At 46.1% G+C, this 18,668-nt stretch overlaps 2 protein-coding genes across 3 annotated transcripts in view; one reads left to right on the forward strand and one right to left on the reverse strand.

Moving 5' to 3' along the window:
- cfap45 (cilia and flagella associated protein 45) overlaps positions 1 to 4,163 on the reverse strand; it is a 138,745-nt gene extending 134,582 nt beyond the window's left edge. Inside the window, exons 1-2 of the mRNA XM_072574905.1 lie at positions 4,118 to 4,163; positions 2,570 to 2,701 (exon numbers count right to left, since the gene is read on the reverse strand). Of these exons, the coding sequence (XP_072431006.1) occupies positions 2,570 to 2,701; positions 4,118 to 4,120 (135 nt within the window). The 5' untranslated portion in view covers positions 4,121 to 4,163. The remainder of the gene's footprint in view (positions 1 to 2,569; positions 2,702 to 4,117) is intronic.
- A 4,349-nt stretch (positions 4,164 to 8,512) lies between these two features.
- The window catches only part of henmt1 (HEN methyltransferase 1), a 105,469-nt gene continuing 95,313 nt past the window's right edge, over positions 8,513 to 18,668 (forward strand). For both annotated transcript variants that reach the window (XM_072574906.1, XM_072574907.1), the window contains exon 1: positions 8,513 to 8,635. The gene's annotated coding sequence lies outside the window, so the exon portion shown is untranslated. The remainder of the gene's footprint in view (positions 8,636 to 18,668) is intronic.

Below are 18,668 nucleotides of genomic sequence, written 5' to 3' on the forward strand. Positions count from 1 at the left end.
TTACTGAGCTGGAAGTTTGAAACTAGGATGAGGTAGGGGAAGGGGAAATGAGGAAGCTGCTGAAGTCCACATTGATGCCCTGGGGTTGAAGTGTTCTGAGGCGGAAGATGAGGCATTCTTCCTCCAGGCCTGGTGGTGAGGGAGCGGCGGTGAAGGAGGCCCAGGACCTCCATGTCCTCGGCAGAGTGGGAGGGGGAGTTGAAATGTTGGGCCACGGGGCGGTTTGGTTGATTGGTGCGGGTGTCTCGGAGATGTTCCCTAAAGCGCTCTGCTAGGAGGCGCCCAGTCTCCCCAATGTAAAGGAGACCACATCAGGAGCAACGGATACAATAAATGATATTGGTGGATGTGCAGGTGAAACTTTGATGGATGTGGAAGGCTCCTTTAGGGCCTTGGATAGAGGTGAGGGAGGAGGTGTGGGCACAGGTTTTACAGTTCCTGCGGTGGCAGGGGAAAGTGCCAGAATGGGAGGGTGGGTCGTAGGGGGGTGTGGACCTGACCAGGTAGTCACGGAGGGAACGGTCTTTGCGGAATGCGGAAAGGGGTGGGGAGGGAAATATATCCCTGGTGGTGGGGTCTTTTTGGAGGTGGCGGAAATGTCGGTGGATGATTTGATTGATGCGAAGGTTTGTAGGGTGGAAGGTGAGCACCAGGGGCGTTCTGTCCTTGTTACTTGGAGGGGTGGGGTCTGAGGGCGGAGGTGCGGGATGTGGACGAGATGCGTTGGAGGGCATCTTTAACCACGTGTGAAGGGAAAATGCGGTCTCTAAAGAAGGAGGCCATCTGGTGTGTCCTATGGTGGAACTGGTCCTCCTGGGAGCAGATACGGCGGAGGCGGAGAAATTGGGAATACGGGATGGCATTTTTACAAGAGATAGGGTGGGAAGAGGTGTAATCCAGGTAGCTATGGGAGTCGGTGGGTTTGTAAAAAATGTCAGTGTCAAGTCGGTCGTCACTAATGGAGATGGAGAGGTCCAGGAAGGGGAGCGAGGTGTCAGAGATAGTCCAGGTAAATTTAAGGTCAGGGTGGAATATGTTGGTGAAGTTGATGAATTGCTCAACCTCCTCGCGGGAGCACGAGGTGGCGCCAATGCAGTCATCAATGTAGCGGAGGAAGAGGTGGGGAGTGGTGCCGGTGTAATTATGGAAGATCAACTGTTCTACATAGCCAACAAAGAGACAGGCATAGCTGGGGCCCATACGTGTGCCCATGGCTACGCCTTTGGTCTGGAGGAAGTGGGAGGATTCAAAGGAGAAATTGTTAAGGGTGAGGACCAGTTCGGCCAAACGAATGAGAGTGTCAGTGGAAGGGTACTGTTGGGGATGTCTGGAGAGGAAAAAACGGAGGGCTTGGAGGCCCTGGTCATGGCGAATGGAGGTGTAGAGGGATTGGATATCCATGGTGAAGAGAAGGCGTTGGGGGCCGGGGAAATGGAAATCTTGGAGGAGGTGGAGGGCGTGGGTGGTGTCTCGAACGTATGTGGGGAGTTCCTGGACTAGGGGGGATAGGACAGTGTCAAGGTAGGTAGAGATGAGTTCAGTGGGGCAGGAGGATGCTGAGACAATGGGTCGGCCAGGGTGTTCAGGCTTGTGGATCTTGGGAAGGAGGTAGAACCGGGAAGGAGGTAGAACCGGGCAGTGCGGGGTTCCCGGACTATGAGGTTGGAAGCTGTGTGTGGGAGATCTCCTGAGGTGATGAGGTTCTGTATGGTCTGGGAGATGATGGTTTGGTGATAGGGGGTGGGGTCATGGTCAAGGGAGCAGTAGGAAGAGGTGTCCTCGAGTTGGCGTTTGGCTTCAGCGGTGTAGAGGTCAGTACTACAATGCCACTGAGTATAAAAGTAGGAAGCAGACACCCTGCCTCTATTCCTGATGAAGGGCTTTTGCCCGAAATGTTGATTTTCCTGTTCCTTGAATGCTACCTGACCTGCTGTGGTTTTCCAGCATCACTCTAATCTAGACTCTGATTTCCAGCATCTGCAGTCCTTGTTTTTACCTATAAAAGTAGGAAGTCCTGCAACAACAGTCCAGTGCACACCGGGAGCACCCTGTACAGTTTTGGTCTTCTTAATTCTAGACTGATTCTTGGCAATGAAAGCATTGTTTAATGAGGAAACCTTAAGCATCTCGGGCCCATTACTAGGTCATGTTCAGAAGAATAAGAGATTACCTTATTGAAACATTAAAGATTCTAATGAGGTTTGATAATTAATGCTGAAAGGATGTATCCTCTTGTGGGAGTATTCTGGAACTTGAGTCATATCTTCAGAATAAGGTGTTTCTCATTTGAGATGGCTTTTAGGAAGAATTTCTTCTCACAGTTGAGTTCAATTTTTGATTTGCAATAAAATCAATGATTCTGAAAGGTTGTCAGGAAAGCAGATTTCAGGTCACATTCAGATCAACCTTAGTCCTACTGAACTGGCATAGCAGAATGACCTATTCCTATGCTATTTTTTATGATATTACCTCCTCCAGGAAGAGGACAACGTAGGGCAGGATCTTGTTGAATCTGTATGCAAGGCATAGTCATAGTACTACTTACACTACACTTCTTAATTTAAATTACCTGACGATGGTTCCCAAATAGAGTCTCATCAATCTGAGAGTTTGAGGCCTTGGTCCGATATCGACGTGAATGGCTGAGGCTTGTTGAGGAAGTGCCCTCAATCTCAGGACCACAAGTTCGAGCACATGCTGACTGAAAGACAGCAGGAGAAATCAATAGCAACTTTCTCACAATCACATGATACAGTTTTATGCCAAAGATTATGCTTCACATAAATTATGATATCCAGACATCATGCTCCACTCTTCCCATTCCTCTTTATCACACATCATCAGTAAATCCTTTCTCTCTTATGTTCATCCATCTTTCCCTTAAACGTGTTAATAGTATTCACCACAAATATTGCCTGTGGTAGCAAATTCCACAATCTCCCCATTTCTCAAGGGCAGTTAGGAATAGGCAGTAAATTTCGGTCTTACCAATGATAGTCACATCCCATGAACATAAGAACTAGAAGCAACAACAGCAATTCAGCCCTTCGAACCTCCTCCATCATTTGATAAAATCATGGCTGAGCTCATCTCAGCCTCAACTTTTCTTTCTTACTTGCACTCTATAATCCCTCAGCTCATCACTAATAAAATATATATCTCCTCCTAAATTTACTCAAGTCCCAGTATCCATTGCTTTCCGAGGTAGTGAATTCTACAGAATCACCTCTATTCTAAATCTGATTATTAGATTGTCCCACATGAGCAAGCATCTTCTCTAAATCTACTTAGTCAATTCTGTTTCACATCCTGCATAGTTCAATTAGATCTCCACTCATTCTTCTAAACTCTAGCAAGCATAGCTCAAAACTGCTCAATCTCTCTTCATAAGACCAACCTCCCATCTCTGGAATCAATCTAGTGAACCTCCTCTGTTGTCCCTCCTTTGTCAAGTAAGGAAATCAAATTGAATGAGTCATAACAAAAATAAAATTTGTGAACTCCCTCTTGGATTTTGAGTGACCGCCTTAATACTAATGGGCCTTAGTTCTGGCCTGGCTGCAAATGAACACATTTGTGACTTTCATAGTCTGAAATGCATGCTTTACTTATGTGTAGCACAACTATACATAGTGTGGGAACCATTCAAGAACATATTTCTTGACATGAGGTGGAGTACATTATTTGGTCATTTCAGTCCACTCCACCATTTGACCACAGCATTCTGAGATAGGGAGTTCACAATCCTCGGAGTGAAGGGATTTCTTTACCGTAAATCATCCTGAGACTGTGCCCCATGTTCCAGATTCTCCTGGCAGAGGGAAACAAATTCTCAGTGCCGACTAGTCAACACCCTTTCACAAACCCATTTTGATGCCTTTCATTCTTCTCTACTCCAGAGATTCTCGCCTAAGTTACTGCCTGTCTGGCCCTACATTCCTCAGACCAAAGGAATGGGGGGAATGTCCATCCCCTGAGGTACAGAGACTGGAGGGCCACCAGAGAAGGCGCCGTTAACACCCGACACCATGACAACGGGGCTCCGTGATCCTGAGTCAGATAGGGGTCTGCCCATTCCGCACCCAAAGCCCTTCACTATAAGGATAAGCTTTCCCACCATCTTCTCGCTCTTTATCGTTCTTGTTGATTTGCCGGTTACTATGGCAACCACTGTTCGGGGAGGGCTGTCTTGACGCACCGTCCCTTCAATTCGCTCCAATAGGAGACGGTGGGCGGGGCAATTATAACCCAGACTCCACCCCTCACCGTGATCTGAGACAGGCCATACTAATCAACCACCGTCACTGAATGACAGCCCAAACCAATCAATCACCGTCCATCGGCGACAGGTCAGACCCCAACTCTCTCCCTCAACAGGCATTAAACCCCGCCCCAGTGACGGGCTCTTATTCCTTTGACAAAAACAGAAATTGCTAGAAAAACTCAGCAGCTCTGGCAGCATCTGTGCAGAGAAATAGAGTTAACGTTTCAGGTTCAGTGACCCGTCCTCTGAACAAGACCCAATACCATCCCAGTTTCAGTATTTTCAATGGCAGACCCGTCTGTTAAAATTAGAGTGCATAAAAGCAAATTACTGCGGATGCTGGAATCTGAAACCAAAAGAGAAAATGCTAGAAAATCTCATCAGGTCTGGCAGCATCGTAAGGAGAGCTGACGTTTCGAGTCTAACTGGCCGTTTGGAGAAAGTGAGGACTGCAGATACTGGGGATCAGAGCTGGAAAATGTGTTGCTGGAAAAGCGCGGCAGGTCAGGCAGCATCCAAGGAGAAGGGCTTATGCCCGAAACGTCGATTCTCCTTCTCCTTGGATGCTGCCTGACCTGCTGCGCTGAACTGACCGTTTGTCAAAGATTAGAGTGCTGTTGGAAAAGCACAGCAGGTCAGACAGCATCCAACTCATTCATCCCAACCAGATATCCCAACCCAATCTAGTCCACCTGCCAGCACCTGGCCCATATTCCTCCAAACCCTTCCTATTCATATACCCATCCAGATACCTTTTAAATGTTGCAATTGTTCTAGCCTCCACCACTTCCTTTGGCAGCTCATTCCATACATGTACCACCCTCTGACTGAAAGGTTGCCTCTTCGGTCTCTTTTATATCATTCCCCTCTCACCCAAAACCAATGCCCTCTAGATCTGGACTTCCCCCATACCAGGGAAAATAATTTGTCAAATTTATCCTATCCATGCCCCTCTTGATATTTTTAACCTCTGTAAGGTCACCCCTCAGCCTCTGATGCTGCAGGGAAAACAGCCCCAGCCTGTTCAGCCTCTCCCAATAGCTCAAATCCTCCAAACCTGGCAAATCCTTGTAAATCTTTTCTGAACCTTTTCAAGTTTCACAATATCTTTCCAATAAGAAGAAGACCAGCATTGAACACAATCTTCCAACAGTGGCCTAATCAATATCCTGTACAGTTGCAACATGACCTCCCAACTCCCGTACTCAGTACTCTGACCAGTAATGGAAAGCATACCAAACACCTTCTTCACTATTCTACCTTCCTGCAACTCCACTTTCAAGGAGCTATGAACCTGCACACCAAGGTCTCTTTGTTCAGCAACACTCCCTAGGGCCTTATATTAAGTGTATAAGTCCTGCTAAGATTTGCTTTCCCAAAATGCAGCACCTCGCATTTATCTCAATTAAACTGTACCTGCCACTTCTCAGCCCATTGGCCCATCTGATCAAGATCCCGTTTTACTCCAAGGTAACCTTCTTCACTATTCACCACACCTCCAATTTTGGTGTTAACAGCAAAGTTACTAATTCTCCCTCTTATGCTCACATCCATATCATTTGTATAAATGATGACAAGTAGTGGACCCAGCACCAATCCTTGTGGCACTCCACTGGTCACAGGCCTCCAGTCTGAAAAACAACCCTCCACCACCACCTTCTGTCTTCTACCTTTCAGCCAGTTTTGTATCCAAATGGTGAATCTTGATTCTGATCTGCAGCATCTGCAGTCCTCATTTTCGCCTCGACCTGTCTATTAGTCAATCAGAGCGAATTCCCAAGGGTTATCTCTGTCAACTCTTGAGGATAATATACTGTACAAGAAATTCTGAGCATGATTTCTCAATTCAAATAGCTCTAACTTCAAGTAATGCTGAAAATCGCATGACACGATCACAATCCATCATCTCCACATTCAGATAATGCTGATCTTGCTAATGTTGATCTAGTTAGTGCATGCTCTGTGTGACATAACGTGTGCCTCTAAGTTTTATTTTTACCCTGTCATCTGTATGTTCTTGCTTACTATGGTCTGCCTGTACTATTTGTAAACAAAGTTTTTCATTGAACTTAGGAACATGTGACAATAAATAAATAAATCAAATTCCTGAGGGTGATCTCTCAATTCCTGAGGTTGATACACAGGAATTCAAGAGACTAATCTCTATGAATTCCCAAGAGTGATGACCCTCTGCAAGATGTGTCAGATCATTGACACGGATACTACCATCACACGTTGTAACACCAACCACCACATACACAGCAGATACTCATGTCTCGGCCAATGTTGTCTATCTCATATGCTGCAGCAAGGATTTCCTGAATATTCGAGAAGATTTGTCGCTCACGTTGTTGACTTGCTCGCTGAGCTGGTAAGTTTGATCTTAGATGTTTCGTCACCACTGTAGGTAACATCATCAGTGTGTCTCCGGTAGAACATTGTTTTCTATTCTTCTTGCTGTTTATGTGACTTGGTCTGCTGGGCTTGGTGGTGTCATTTCCGGTTTTGTGGCTGGTTGTGTTTCTTTGTGGTTGGTATATGGGGTCCTACTCTACATGTTTTTTACTGGAGTTATGGGTTGAACAAAGAATACGAACAAAGAAAATTTACAGCCCAGGAACAGGCCCTTTGGCCCTCCAAGCCTGAGCCAATCCAAATGTACTGTCTAAACTGTCTAAGCATCTGTATCCCCCTGCTTCCCACCGACTCATGCATCTATTGTGCCTGCCTCTACCACCTCTGTTGGCAGCGCGTTCCAAACGCCCACCACCCTGTATGAAGTACTTGCCGCGTGCATCCCCCTTAAACGTTCCACCTCTCACCTTAAAAGAATTACCTCTCATTATTGAATCCTTCACCCTGGGGAAAAAGCTTGTCTCTATCACCCTCTCTACACCCTTCATTATTTTGTAAACCTCAATCAGACCCCCCCCCCATCTCCTTTTTTCTAGTGAAAATAAACCTAACCTACTCAACCTCTCTTCATAGCTAGCACCTTCCATACCAGGCAACATCCTCATAAACCTTCCCTGCACCCTCTCCAAAGCATCCACATCCTTTTGGTAATGTGGCGCCCAGAACTGTACACAGTATTCTAAATTCAGCCGAATCATGCCATAATTCCCAGTTGTCCCAGTTGAATTGGTGTCTTGCATTGTCTGTGTGCATGGATACAAATGATAGGTTGTCATGTCTCTTTGTGGTTAGTTGGTGTCTGTGTACCCTGGTGGCTAATTTCCTTCCTGTTTGCCCTATGTAGTGCTTTTGGCAGTCTTTACATAGTATTTTGTATATAATGTTGATCCTGTTGGTTGTAGGCATGGGATCCTTTATACTTGTTAGCTGCTTTCATAGTGTGGTAATTAGGAGAAAGTGTGGATTGCAAATGCTGAAGAGTCAGAGTCAAAAAGTGTGATGCTGGAAAAAACACATCAGGTCAGGCAGCATCCAAGGAGCAGGAGAGTCAACGTTTCCGACATAAGCATTTCATCAGGAAATGTAGAGTGGGGAGGGGGCTGAGAGATAAATGGGAAGGTGTGGGTGGGGGTAAGGAAGTGGGAAGGCAATAGGTGGATGCAGATTGAGGGGGGGGGGTGTGCTAATTGTGATAGGTCAGTGGGGAGGTTGAAGCAGCAGATAGGTGGGAAGGAAGATGGACAGGTAGGACAGTTCAAGATGGTGCTGAGTTGGAGGGTTGGATCTGGGATGAGGTGGGGGTGGGGAGGTTTGGAAACTGGTGAAGTCAATGTTAATGCTCTGTGGTTGTAGGGTTCTGAGCTGGATGGTGAGGCATTCTTCCTCCAGTTGGCAGGTAGCTTGGATTTGGTGGTGGAGGAGGCCCAGGATTTACATGTCCTTCAGGAAATGGAGAGAGAGTTGAAGTTGGTTTGTTTGTTTGTTGGAGTAGTCTGATTGTCCTTCAAGTATGACAGTGTGAGAGCAAAGACACTAATAACCCATTCATTGAGACCCCCCTCACAAAGACTATTAAAACAATCAGTAAAATCCTGAAACAAAAAAATAAGAAATTGACAGAGAAGCTGAGTAGGTCTTGTATCATATGTGGGTAGAAATCAAAGGTATCGTTTCGCGTCCATTAAGCCTCAGAAAAATTCCGACGATACTAGAGATTGCAATGGGTCAGGCAGCACCCACGGACAGACAGCAAGCTAACGTTTCGACTTGTTTTCTGTTCACAACAATGGTGCCTCTCTTTACCTTCCAGGCTTCCGTCGGGACGCAATGACGTTCACCGGCGTCTGATGTATACGGATCGTCATCGGAAAGTCCTCGGGGGTTAGAGCGCGTGCGCGCTGTTTTGGGTTCAGGACCAGTAACAGCAGCAACAACTACACAGACCGACAATATACGGTAAATATAAATATAAATATAAATGTACGCTGGGAAACACCACGGAGTGTAACAATACACCTTAACTATGGATATCACCGGGAATCCCATAGCGTACACCAATACGTTGTGAATAAATACACCGGGAAACACCAACAATGTATATCGAAGTGTACACCGAGAAATACTCATAGAACCGTAGGTATGATACAGCACACAAGGTGGCCATTCAGCCCATATCGTCCATGCCGTCCCAAAGACACCGAGATGCCCTTCCTAAGCCCATCTTCCTCCGTACGGCCCATAGCCCTGCAGCTTTTACAGCTCTTTAAATGCAGATCCTTTTTGAAAAAGTTTCTGGTTTCTGCCTCCACCACATCACCTCGGGCAGCAAAGTCCAAACACCCACCACCCTCTGCTAAAAAATGTTTTTCCTTAGGACCTCTCTAATTCTTATGTCACTTCGCTTGAATCGATTACTCCTGATCTTTGAACTCACTGCCAAGAGAAACTGGTTCCTTCTATCTATTCTATCTCTACCCCTCAAAATTTTATATAACTCGACCATGTTACCCTTTGGCCTTCTCTATTCCAAGGAAAACAGCCCTGCTTCTCCCCCCCCCCCCTCCCCTTTGTAGCTACAGTTCCAGTAAATTTTCTCTGCATGCTTTCCACAGTAACTGTGTCCCTTCTGTAATGTGGCGACAGAACGGTGCACAATATACTAGTTGTGGCCTCACCAGTGTCTTGTACAGTTTCATCATTTTTCCCTACTTCTGTATTCTGTACTTCTGCTAATGAAGGGGAACATTCAATATGCCTTCTTTACAACTTTATCTATCTGTACTGCTAACTTAAGGGACCTGGGCACTTACACACCAGGATCTCTGCCCCTCTTGGTATATTCCTGTTTATAGTATGTTCCCTTTTACTCCCTATATGCATCACCTCACATTATCAGAATTGAACTTCTGCCAATTTGCTGTGCACACCACCAAGCTACATATTATCATTTTGGAGTTTACAGCTATCCTCAACACTATCCACGACATGGCCAATTTTTGTGTTGTCTACAAATTTGCCAGTTGTGTTCCCACCCCATGTTCAAATCCAAATCATTAATGCATCAAACAAACAGCAGGGGTTCCAACATTGAGCCCTGTGGACCACCATTTGCAATAACATTCCATTCACAAGGCCCTCCATCAACCATTCTTCTCTGTTACTAAGAGAGTGAGGACTGCAGATGCTGTTACTAAGCCAAACCTAGACTAAATTTGACACTTTGCCCTATATACCATGCATATTTACTTTTTTGACCAGTCTGTCACGTGAGACCTTGTTAAATGCCTTACCAAAATCCATTGCAGTACCTTTGTCGGTCCTCCTCCTCCTCACTTCCTCAAAGAACACAGTCAAGTTTGTAAAGCATGACTTTCCCATAACAAAGCCATGCTAACTGTTGTTGACCAGTCCATGCTTTCTCAGTGACAATTTGTCTGATCTATTGGAATTGATCCTAACAACTAACCCACCACTGAAGTAAGACTAAAATTATTTGACATTTCTTTTGTACCATTTTCGAATATTGGAATCACATTTGCATTCTTCAGTCCTCTGGTACCTCACCTGTGTCTAGTGATGATTGGAAAATAATCCTCAGAGCATCTGCTATTTGTTCCCTGACTTCTTTCAACATCTGAGAGAACAATCCATCCAGCCCTGGCGATTTAACCACTTTAAAGGATTCTAACTCCTCCAATGCTTCCTTTCTCATTATGATTATTTTGTCCAATACTGGTACTCTTGATTACCATAGCCACATAATCCCTTTCCTTTGCGAATACGGAGACACAATTCATTTAAACTACTTCATATATCCTCTGCATCTTGACATAAGTTCTCCATCTCTGATAGGTCTCACTTTTTCCTTCACTATCCTTTTGCTTTTTATATACTGGCAAAATATCATTGTGTTTTCTTTGTCTTGCTTGCTAATATTTTTTCATGCCCTTTCTTTGATTTCCTTATTTCTTTTTTGACTTGTTCCTTGCACTGTCTGTACTCCGGAGGAGAAAGTGGGCACTGCAGATGCTGGAGATGAGAGCTTAAAAATGTGTTGCAGGAAAAGCGGAGCAGGTCAGGAAGCATCAAAGGAGCAGGAGAATCGACGTTTCGGGCATAAGCCCTTCTTCTTCCTGAAGAAGGGCTTATGCCTGAAACGTCGATTCTCCTGCTCCTTTGATGCTGCCCGACCTGCTGCGCTTTTCCAGCAACACATATTTAAGCACTGTCTGTACTCCGCTAGGCTATCAGCAGTGTTGAGTTTTTTGCGATGATCTTTAGCTTTATTTTGAAAACCGAAAGAACTGTAGATGCTGGAAATTAGAAACAGAAAAAGAAATTGCTGGAGAAGCTCAGCAGTTCTAGTAGCATTCTTGGAGAGAAATCAGAGTTCATCGTTTAGGTCCAGTGACCCTTCCTTAGAATGGCTTCCTTTTTCTCATTTAAACTTGCCCTGCATTTTTCGAGACAACCATGGGAGTCTAGATTTGGCAGTGCCATTCTTATTTTTGAACGGGACATGTCTTCTTTGTGCCCATCTTTTAGTGCCTCCGACTGGTTTGCCACTGATTTTATCCATTAGCAGTCATGTACAGCTCACATCTGTCAAATCTTTTTTCAATTTTGCAAAATTTACGTCATACCTGATGTAAGTACATCAGGATAATAGAACAGAGTGCAGAATATAGTGTTACAGCTTCAGAAAAGATGCAGAGAAAGCAGTCCATTCATAAGTCTGATAACAGTGGGAAAGAAGCTGTTCTTGAATACGTTACTTTGTATTTTCAAGCTGGTATCTTCTGCCCAATGGAAGAGGTTAGAAAAGATATAGCTGGGGTGAGAGGAGTCATTAATTATGTTGGCTGCTTTCCAAAGGCAGCTGGAAGTTTAGACTGAGTCATAGAGATATACAGCAGGAAGGCTGGTTTTCGTGATATAATAGGCTGCATTCACAATTTCTAGCAGTCTTGGGCAGAGCAGTTGCCATAGCAAGCTGTAGTACATCTATATCGTATACTCCCTAGTAGTGTGATTACCCTGTTTTTATTCCTAAGATCAACCCATAAAGCCTCATTTGTTAACACATTTAGAATATCTTCCCTTTAGGGTTTTTGTGAAGATCTGTAGCTCAGGTTGTGGTTGAAGTTGTTGGTCAGTTCGCTTCATTCGGAGGCTACACAGCGCTGAAGATATCACTCAGAAGGGGGAATGAAACATTTGCAAAAAAAATCAACCGGCTTGGCGAACTGACAAACAACTCCATATCTTCTCTTCTGACAACTATAATTGATGCTTTAACCAATACTGCTACCTCCCCTTTTATGGTCAATGTCTCTATCCCGCCTGAAAATTCTATATCCAGAGATATTGAGTTGCAAATTTTGCCAGGTTTCTGTTATAGCAAAGCATTATATTGCCATGTGTCTATCTTAAAAAATCACACATCACCAGGTTGTAGTTCAAAAGGTTTATTTAGAAGCACTAGCTTTCGAAATACTGCTGCTTCATCAGGTGGTTGTGCAATGAAGGAATAAAGTCTGGGGTGGGGGGGGGGAGGAGGTGGGGAGCAATGGGTGGGTAGAGTGGGGTGGGGAAGTGTGGGGGGGAGAGAGGGGGGGATGTGGTGTTGCACCTAAATTGGAAGGGAACAAAAGTCTATACAGGGAAGATCATTCGTGCTACTCAGGAGGGGTTAAACTAGTGGCAGGACAGGTTAATGAACACAGTCAGGTTGCATGGCTGAAGTGTGTTTATTTCAACACAAGGAATATTATGGGTAAGGCAGATGAGCTTAGAGCCTGCAACAGTACATGGGGAATATGACGTTATGGCCATTACAGAGACCTGGTTGAGAGAGGGGCAGAACTGGCTGCTCAACGTTCCAGGGTTTTGATGTTTTAAATGAGGCAGAGAGGGAGGTGAAAGGGATGAAGAAATTATATTGATCAGGGGAGAATGGTGCAGCTGCACTCAGAGGATGTACTGGAGTAAAGGGATATTTAGATTACTTACAGTGTGGAAACAGGCCCTTCGGTCCAACAAGTCCACACCGACTCTCCGAAGAGCAACCCACCCAGACCCATTCCTCTATATTTACCCCTTCACCTAACACTACGGGCAATTTAGCATGGCCAATTCATCTAACCTGCACATTTTTGGACTGTGGGAGGAAACTGGAGCACCTGGAGGAAACCCACGCAGACACTGGGAGAATGTGCAAACTCCACGCAGACAGTTGCCTGAGGCAGGAATTGAACCCAGGTCTCTGGCGCTGTGAGGCAGCAGTGCTAACCACTGTGCCACGTTGCCGCTTTTACTGGCGGTCTCATCCAAAGAATAAACAACAAACATTAAAGCACAGGAATAGGACCTTCGTCCCTCCAACCCTGTGCCGATCCTTTGGCAGGGGGATGGGATCCGGACTTGTAGTCCAGCAGGTAGGCTAGCTGTTTGTCAGGATGTCCAAGAATGTAGGGAGGCAGTGGAGAAGGTAGCACTGACAGGGAATACTTGCAGACACAGAGATGGGTTCAAGTGTGTAGACTTCAACGCAAGGAGTATCAGAAATAAGATGGGTGAACTTAAGGATCGGTACCTGGGACTACCATGTTGTGGCCATCACAGAAACGTGGATAGAAGAGGGACAAGAATGGTTGTTGGAGGTTCCTGGTTACAGATGTTTCAGTAAGATTAGGGAGGGTGGTAAAAAAGGAGGCGGGGGGGGGGAGGTGGCGTTGCTAATTAGAAATGATATAACGGCTGAAGAAATGCAGTTTGAGGGGGATCTGCCTTTGGAGGTAGTATGGGCTGAAGTCAGAAATAGGAAAGGAGCAGTCACCTTGTTGGGTGTTTACTATAGGCCCCCCAATAGCAGCAGAGATGTGGAGAAACAGATTGGCTAACAGATTTTGGAAAGGTGCAGAAGCCACAAGGTAGTAGTCATGGGAGAATTCAACTTCCCAAATATTGATTGGAAGCTCTTTAGATCAAGTAGATTGGATGGGGCGGTGTTTGTGCAGTGTGTCCAGGAAGCTTTTCTTACTCAGTATGTAGATTGTCCAACCAGAGGGGAGGCCGTTTTGGATTTGGTACTTGGTAATGAACCGGGACAAGTGATGGGCTTGTTTGTGGGTGAACATTTTGGTGATGGTGACCATAATTCGGTGACTTTCACCTTGGTTATGGAGAGAGAGAGGTGCGTGCAACAGAGTAGGTTTTACAATTGGGGGAAGGGTAAATACGATGCTGCAAGACAGGATCTGAGGAGCATAAGTTGGGAGTATAGGCTGTCAGGGAAGGATATCGTGGAAATGTGGAACTTTTTCAAGGAACAGATACGACGTGTCCTTGATGTGTATGTACCTGTCAGGTAGGAAAGAGATGGTCGTGTGAGGGAACCTTGGTTGATGAGGGAGGTTGAATGTCTTGTAAAGAGGAAGAAGGAGGCTTACATAAGTTTGAGGAAACAAGGTTCAGACAGAGCATTGGAGGGATACAGGATAGCCAGAAGGGACCTGAAGAAAGGGATTAGGAGAGCTAAGAGAGGGCATGAAAAATCTTTGGCGGGTAGGATCAAGAATAACCTCAAGGCATTTTATGTGTATGTGAGAAACATGAGAATGACGAGAACGAGGGTAGGTCCAATCAAGGACAGTAGTGGGAGACTGTGTATTGAGTCGGAAGAGATAGGAGAGGACTTGAATGAGTACTTTTCTTCAGTATTTACAAATGAGAGGGACTGTATTGTTGAAGAGGAGAGTGTGAAACGGACTGGTAAGCTAGAAGAGATACTTGTTGGGAAGGAAGCTGTGCTGGGCATTTTGAAAAACTTGAGGATAGACAAGTCCCCTGGGCCTGAAGGGATATATCCTAGGATTATGTGTGAAGCAAGAGAGGAAATTGCAGAGCCGTTGGCAATGATCTTTTCGTCTTCACTGTCAACGGGGGTGGTACCAGGGGACTGGAGAGTGGCGAATGTTGTGCTCCTGTTCAAAAAAGGGAATAGGGATAACCCCGGGAATTACAGGCCACTTAGTCTTACTTCGGTGGTAGGCAAAATAATGGAAAGGGTACTGAGGGATAGGATTTATGAGTATCTGGAAAGACACTGCTTGATTAGGGACAGCCAGCACGGATTTGTGAGAAATAAGTCTTGCCTTACAAGTCTTATTGAATTCTTTGAGGAGGTGACCAAGCATGTGGATGAGGGTAGAGCAGTGGATGTAGTGTACATGGATTTTAGTAAGGCATTTGATAAAGTTCCCCATGGTAGGCTTATGCGGAAAGTCAGGAGACATGGGATAGAGGGAAATTTGGCCAGTTGGATAGAAAACTGGCTAACCGGTCGAAGTCAGAGAGTGGTGGTAGATGGTAAATATTCAGCCTGGAGCCCAGTTACAAGTGGAGTTCTGCAGGGATCAGTTCTGGGTCCTCTGCTGTTTGTAATTTTTATTAATGACATGAAAGAGGGAGTGGAAGGATGGGTCAGTAAATTTGCAGACGATACGAAGAATGTTGGAGTTGTGGATATTGAGGAGGGCTGTTGTCGGCTCCAAAGGGACTTGGATATGATGCAGAGCTGGGCTGAGGAGTGGCAGATGGAATTCAACCCTGTCAAGTGTGAGGTTGTCCATTTTATAGGACAAATAAGAATGCAGAATACAGGGTTAATTGTAGGGTGCTTAGTAAGGTGGAGGAGCAGAGGGATCTTGGGGTCTATGTTCATAGATCTTTGAAAGTTGCCACTCAAGTGGATAGAGCTTGTAAGAAGGTCTATGGTGTATTAGCGTTCATTAGCAAAGGGATTGAATTCAAGAGTCGTGAAGTGATGTTGCAGCTGTACAGGACCTTGGTTAGGCCACATTTGGAGTACTGTGTGCAGTTCTGGTCGCCTCACTTTAGGAAAGATGTGGAAGCTTTGGAGAGGGTGCAGAGAAGATTTACCAGGATGTTGCCTGGAATGGAGAATAGGTCGTACGAGGATAGGTTGAGAGTTCTCGGCCTTTTCTCATTGGAACGGCGAAGGATGAGGGGTGACTTGATAGAGGTTTATAAGATGATCAGAGGAATAGATAGAGTAGACAGTCAGAAACTTTTTCCCCGGGTACAACAGAGTGTTACAAGGGTACATAAATTTAAGGTGAAGGGTGGAAGGAACAGGGAGGATGTCAGGGGTAGGTTCTTTACCCAGAGAGTGGTGGGGGCATGGAATGCGCTGCCTGTAGCAGTGGCAGAGTCAGAATCATTGGTGACCTTTAAGCGGCAATTGGATAGGTACATGGATAGATGCTTAAGCTAGGACAAATGTTCGGCACAACATCGTGGGCCGAAGGGCCTGTTCTGTGTTGTATTGTTCTATGTTCTATGATCTATGATCTATGATCCATATCCTCTATCTAAATCTATCGTCAATTTTCTAAGGATCTGTATCCCTTTGCTCCCTGTCCATTCATGTATCTGTCTAGATATATCTTAAATGACGCTATCATTCCCACCCTTACCACCTCCTTTGGCAATGCATTCCAGGCATCCACCACCATCTGCGTAAAGAACTTTCCACTTATATGTCCCCTAAACTTTTCCCCTATCACTTTGAACTCGTAACCCTCATTTCACTATGGGAAAATGTTTCTTGCTATCTACCCTGCCTACAACTGTCATGATTTTGTAGGCCTCATTCAGGTTGCCCCTCAACTGCTTTCTTTCCAACCTCTCATTGTAACATGACCTACCAACTCTTGTACTTAAAACCTCCTCCGATGAAGGCCTTCCCCCAATTTAGCACTCTTCCTTTAAGACCACTTTCGTCTTTGTCCATGAATATTCTAAAACTTATGGAATTGTGTTTACTATTCCCAAAGTAATCCCCCACTCTGACTTCAACCACCTGGCCGGGCTCATTCTTCAACATTAGGGCCAGTATGGCTCCTTCCCTTTACATACTGCTCTAGAAAACCCCTGATGTTCCTTACAAATTCTGCTCCATCCAATCCTCTAATACTAAGTGAATTTCCAGTCAATGTTGGGAAAATTAAAATCTCCTATTATCACCACCCTGTTGCTCCTATGCCTTTCTCTGATCTCCCTACATGTTTGTACCTCTATCTTGCGTTTGCTGTTGGGAGGCCTGTCGTACAGCCCCAACATTGTTATCACATGCTTCCGATTTCTGAGCTCTGCCCATATTGCCTTACTGTTCAACTGAAGTAATACAGGTTGAGCTCAAAAATAACATGAGTGCAATCACTCTAATGGGATTATATTGTAGGCCCCCATAACAGCCACTGAGACATTGGGGAACAAATATATACACAAATTATGGTAAGATGCAAAAACAACAGGGTTGTCGGAGTGGTGACGTTAACTGCCCCAGTGTTAATGTAGAACATACAACAGTACAGGCCCTTCAGCTTCTAATTTAAGGTCGGGATGGAATGTGTTTGTGAAGTTAGTGAACTGCTGAACCTCCTCGCGGGAGCACGAGGTGGTGCCGATCCAGTCATCAATGTAGCTGAGGAAGAGGTGGGGAGTGGTGCTGGTGTAACTACGGAAGATGGACTGTTCTACGTAGCTGACAAAGAGACGGGCATAGCTGGGTCCCACAGAGCTGCCCATGGCGACCCCTTTGGTCTGGAGGAAGTGAGAGGATTCGAAGGTGAAATTGTTAAGGATGAGGACCAGTTCAGCCAAACAAATGAGAGTGTCAGTGGAATGGTACTGTTGGGGACATCGGAAGAGGAAAATATGGAGGGCTTGGATGCCCTGGTCATGGCGAATGTAGGTGAAGAGAGATTGGATGTCCATGGTGAAGATGAGGTGTTGGGGCCTGGGAAACAGAAGTCTTGGAGGAAGTGGAGGGCATGGGTGGTCTCTCGAACATATGTGGGGAGTTCCTGGACTAGGGGATAGGACTGTGTCGAGGTAGGTAGAGATGAGTTCGGTGGGGCAGGAGTATGCTGAGACAATGGGTTGGCCGGGGTGGTCAGGCTTGTGGATCTTGGGAAGGAGGTAGAATCAGGCAATGTGGGGTTCCCAGACTACAAGGTTGGAAGCTGTGGATGGGAGAGCTCCTGAGGTGATGAGGATCTGTATGGTCTGGGAGATGATGGTTTGGTGATGGGGGGGTGGGGTCATGGTCGAGGGGGCAGTATGAAGAGGTGTCTTCGAGTTGCTGTCTGGCTTTGGCAGTGTAGAGGTCAGTGCGCCAGACTACCACTGCACCCCCTTTATCCGCTGGCTTGATGGTGAGGTTGGGATTGGAGCAGAAGGAGTGGAGGGCTGCGCGTTGTGAGGGTGAGAAGTTGGAGTGGGGGAGGGGGCTGGACAGGTTGAGGCAGTTAATGTCTCGGCGGTAGTTGGAAATAAAGAGGTCGAGGCCGGGTAATAGGCCAGCGCGGGGTGTCCAGGTGGATGGAGCATGTTGGAGGTGAGTGAAGCGGTCCTCGGAAGGTGGGCAGGAATCCTGTTTGTAAAAGTAAGCTCGGAGGTGGAGGCGGTGGAAGAAATGTTCAACATCACGATGCATGTTAAATTCATTGATGCGTGGACGGAGGGGGATAAAGGTAAGGCCTTTGCTGAGGACTGATTGTTTGTCCTCAGTAAGGGGGAGGTCTGGGGGGATGGTGAAAACTCAGCAGGGCAGGGAGCTAGGCCCTGGGGTAGGGCTGGAGCTGGGAGTGGGGCGGAGCCTGTAACTGGAGTGGGTGTGGTGGTAGGAGAAATAGTGGTGGAGTCATGAGCAGGGGTGATGTTCTCCTCAGGGTTCTGGGGGGCGGGGATGGTGACAGTTGGATCTGTAGGGGACGTGTCAGCAGTATGCAGGTGAGTGGTGTTGGTGGGGGCAGAAGTGGTGGCGAACATTGGTGGGGGGGGGGGGGTGGAAGTCACTGAGCGTGTGACGTCAGCAATGATGTTGGGAGCGGAAGTGATGTCACGTGTGGTGCATGAGGACTCCTGAGGGGCGGACGTGCCCATGATGGGGGCGGAAGTG

This window comes from Chiloscyllium punctatum, chromosome 7 (genome assembly GCF_047496795.1).
Source record: "Chiloscyllium punctatum isolate Juve2018m chromosome 7, sChiPun1.3, whole genome shotgun sequence".
Classification (NCBI taxonomy): Eukaryota; Metazoa; Chordata; class Chondrichthyes; order Orectolobiformes; family Hemiscylliidae; genus Chiloscyllium; species Chiloscyllium punctatum.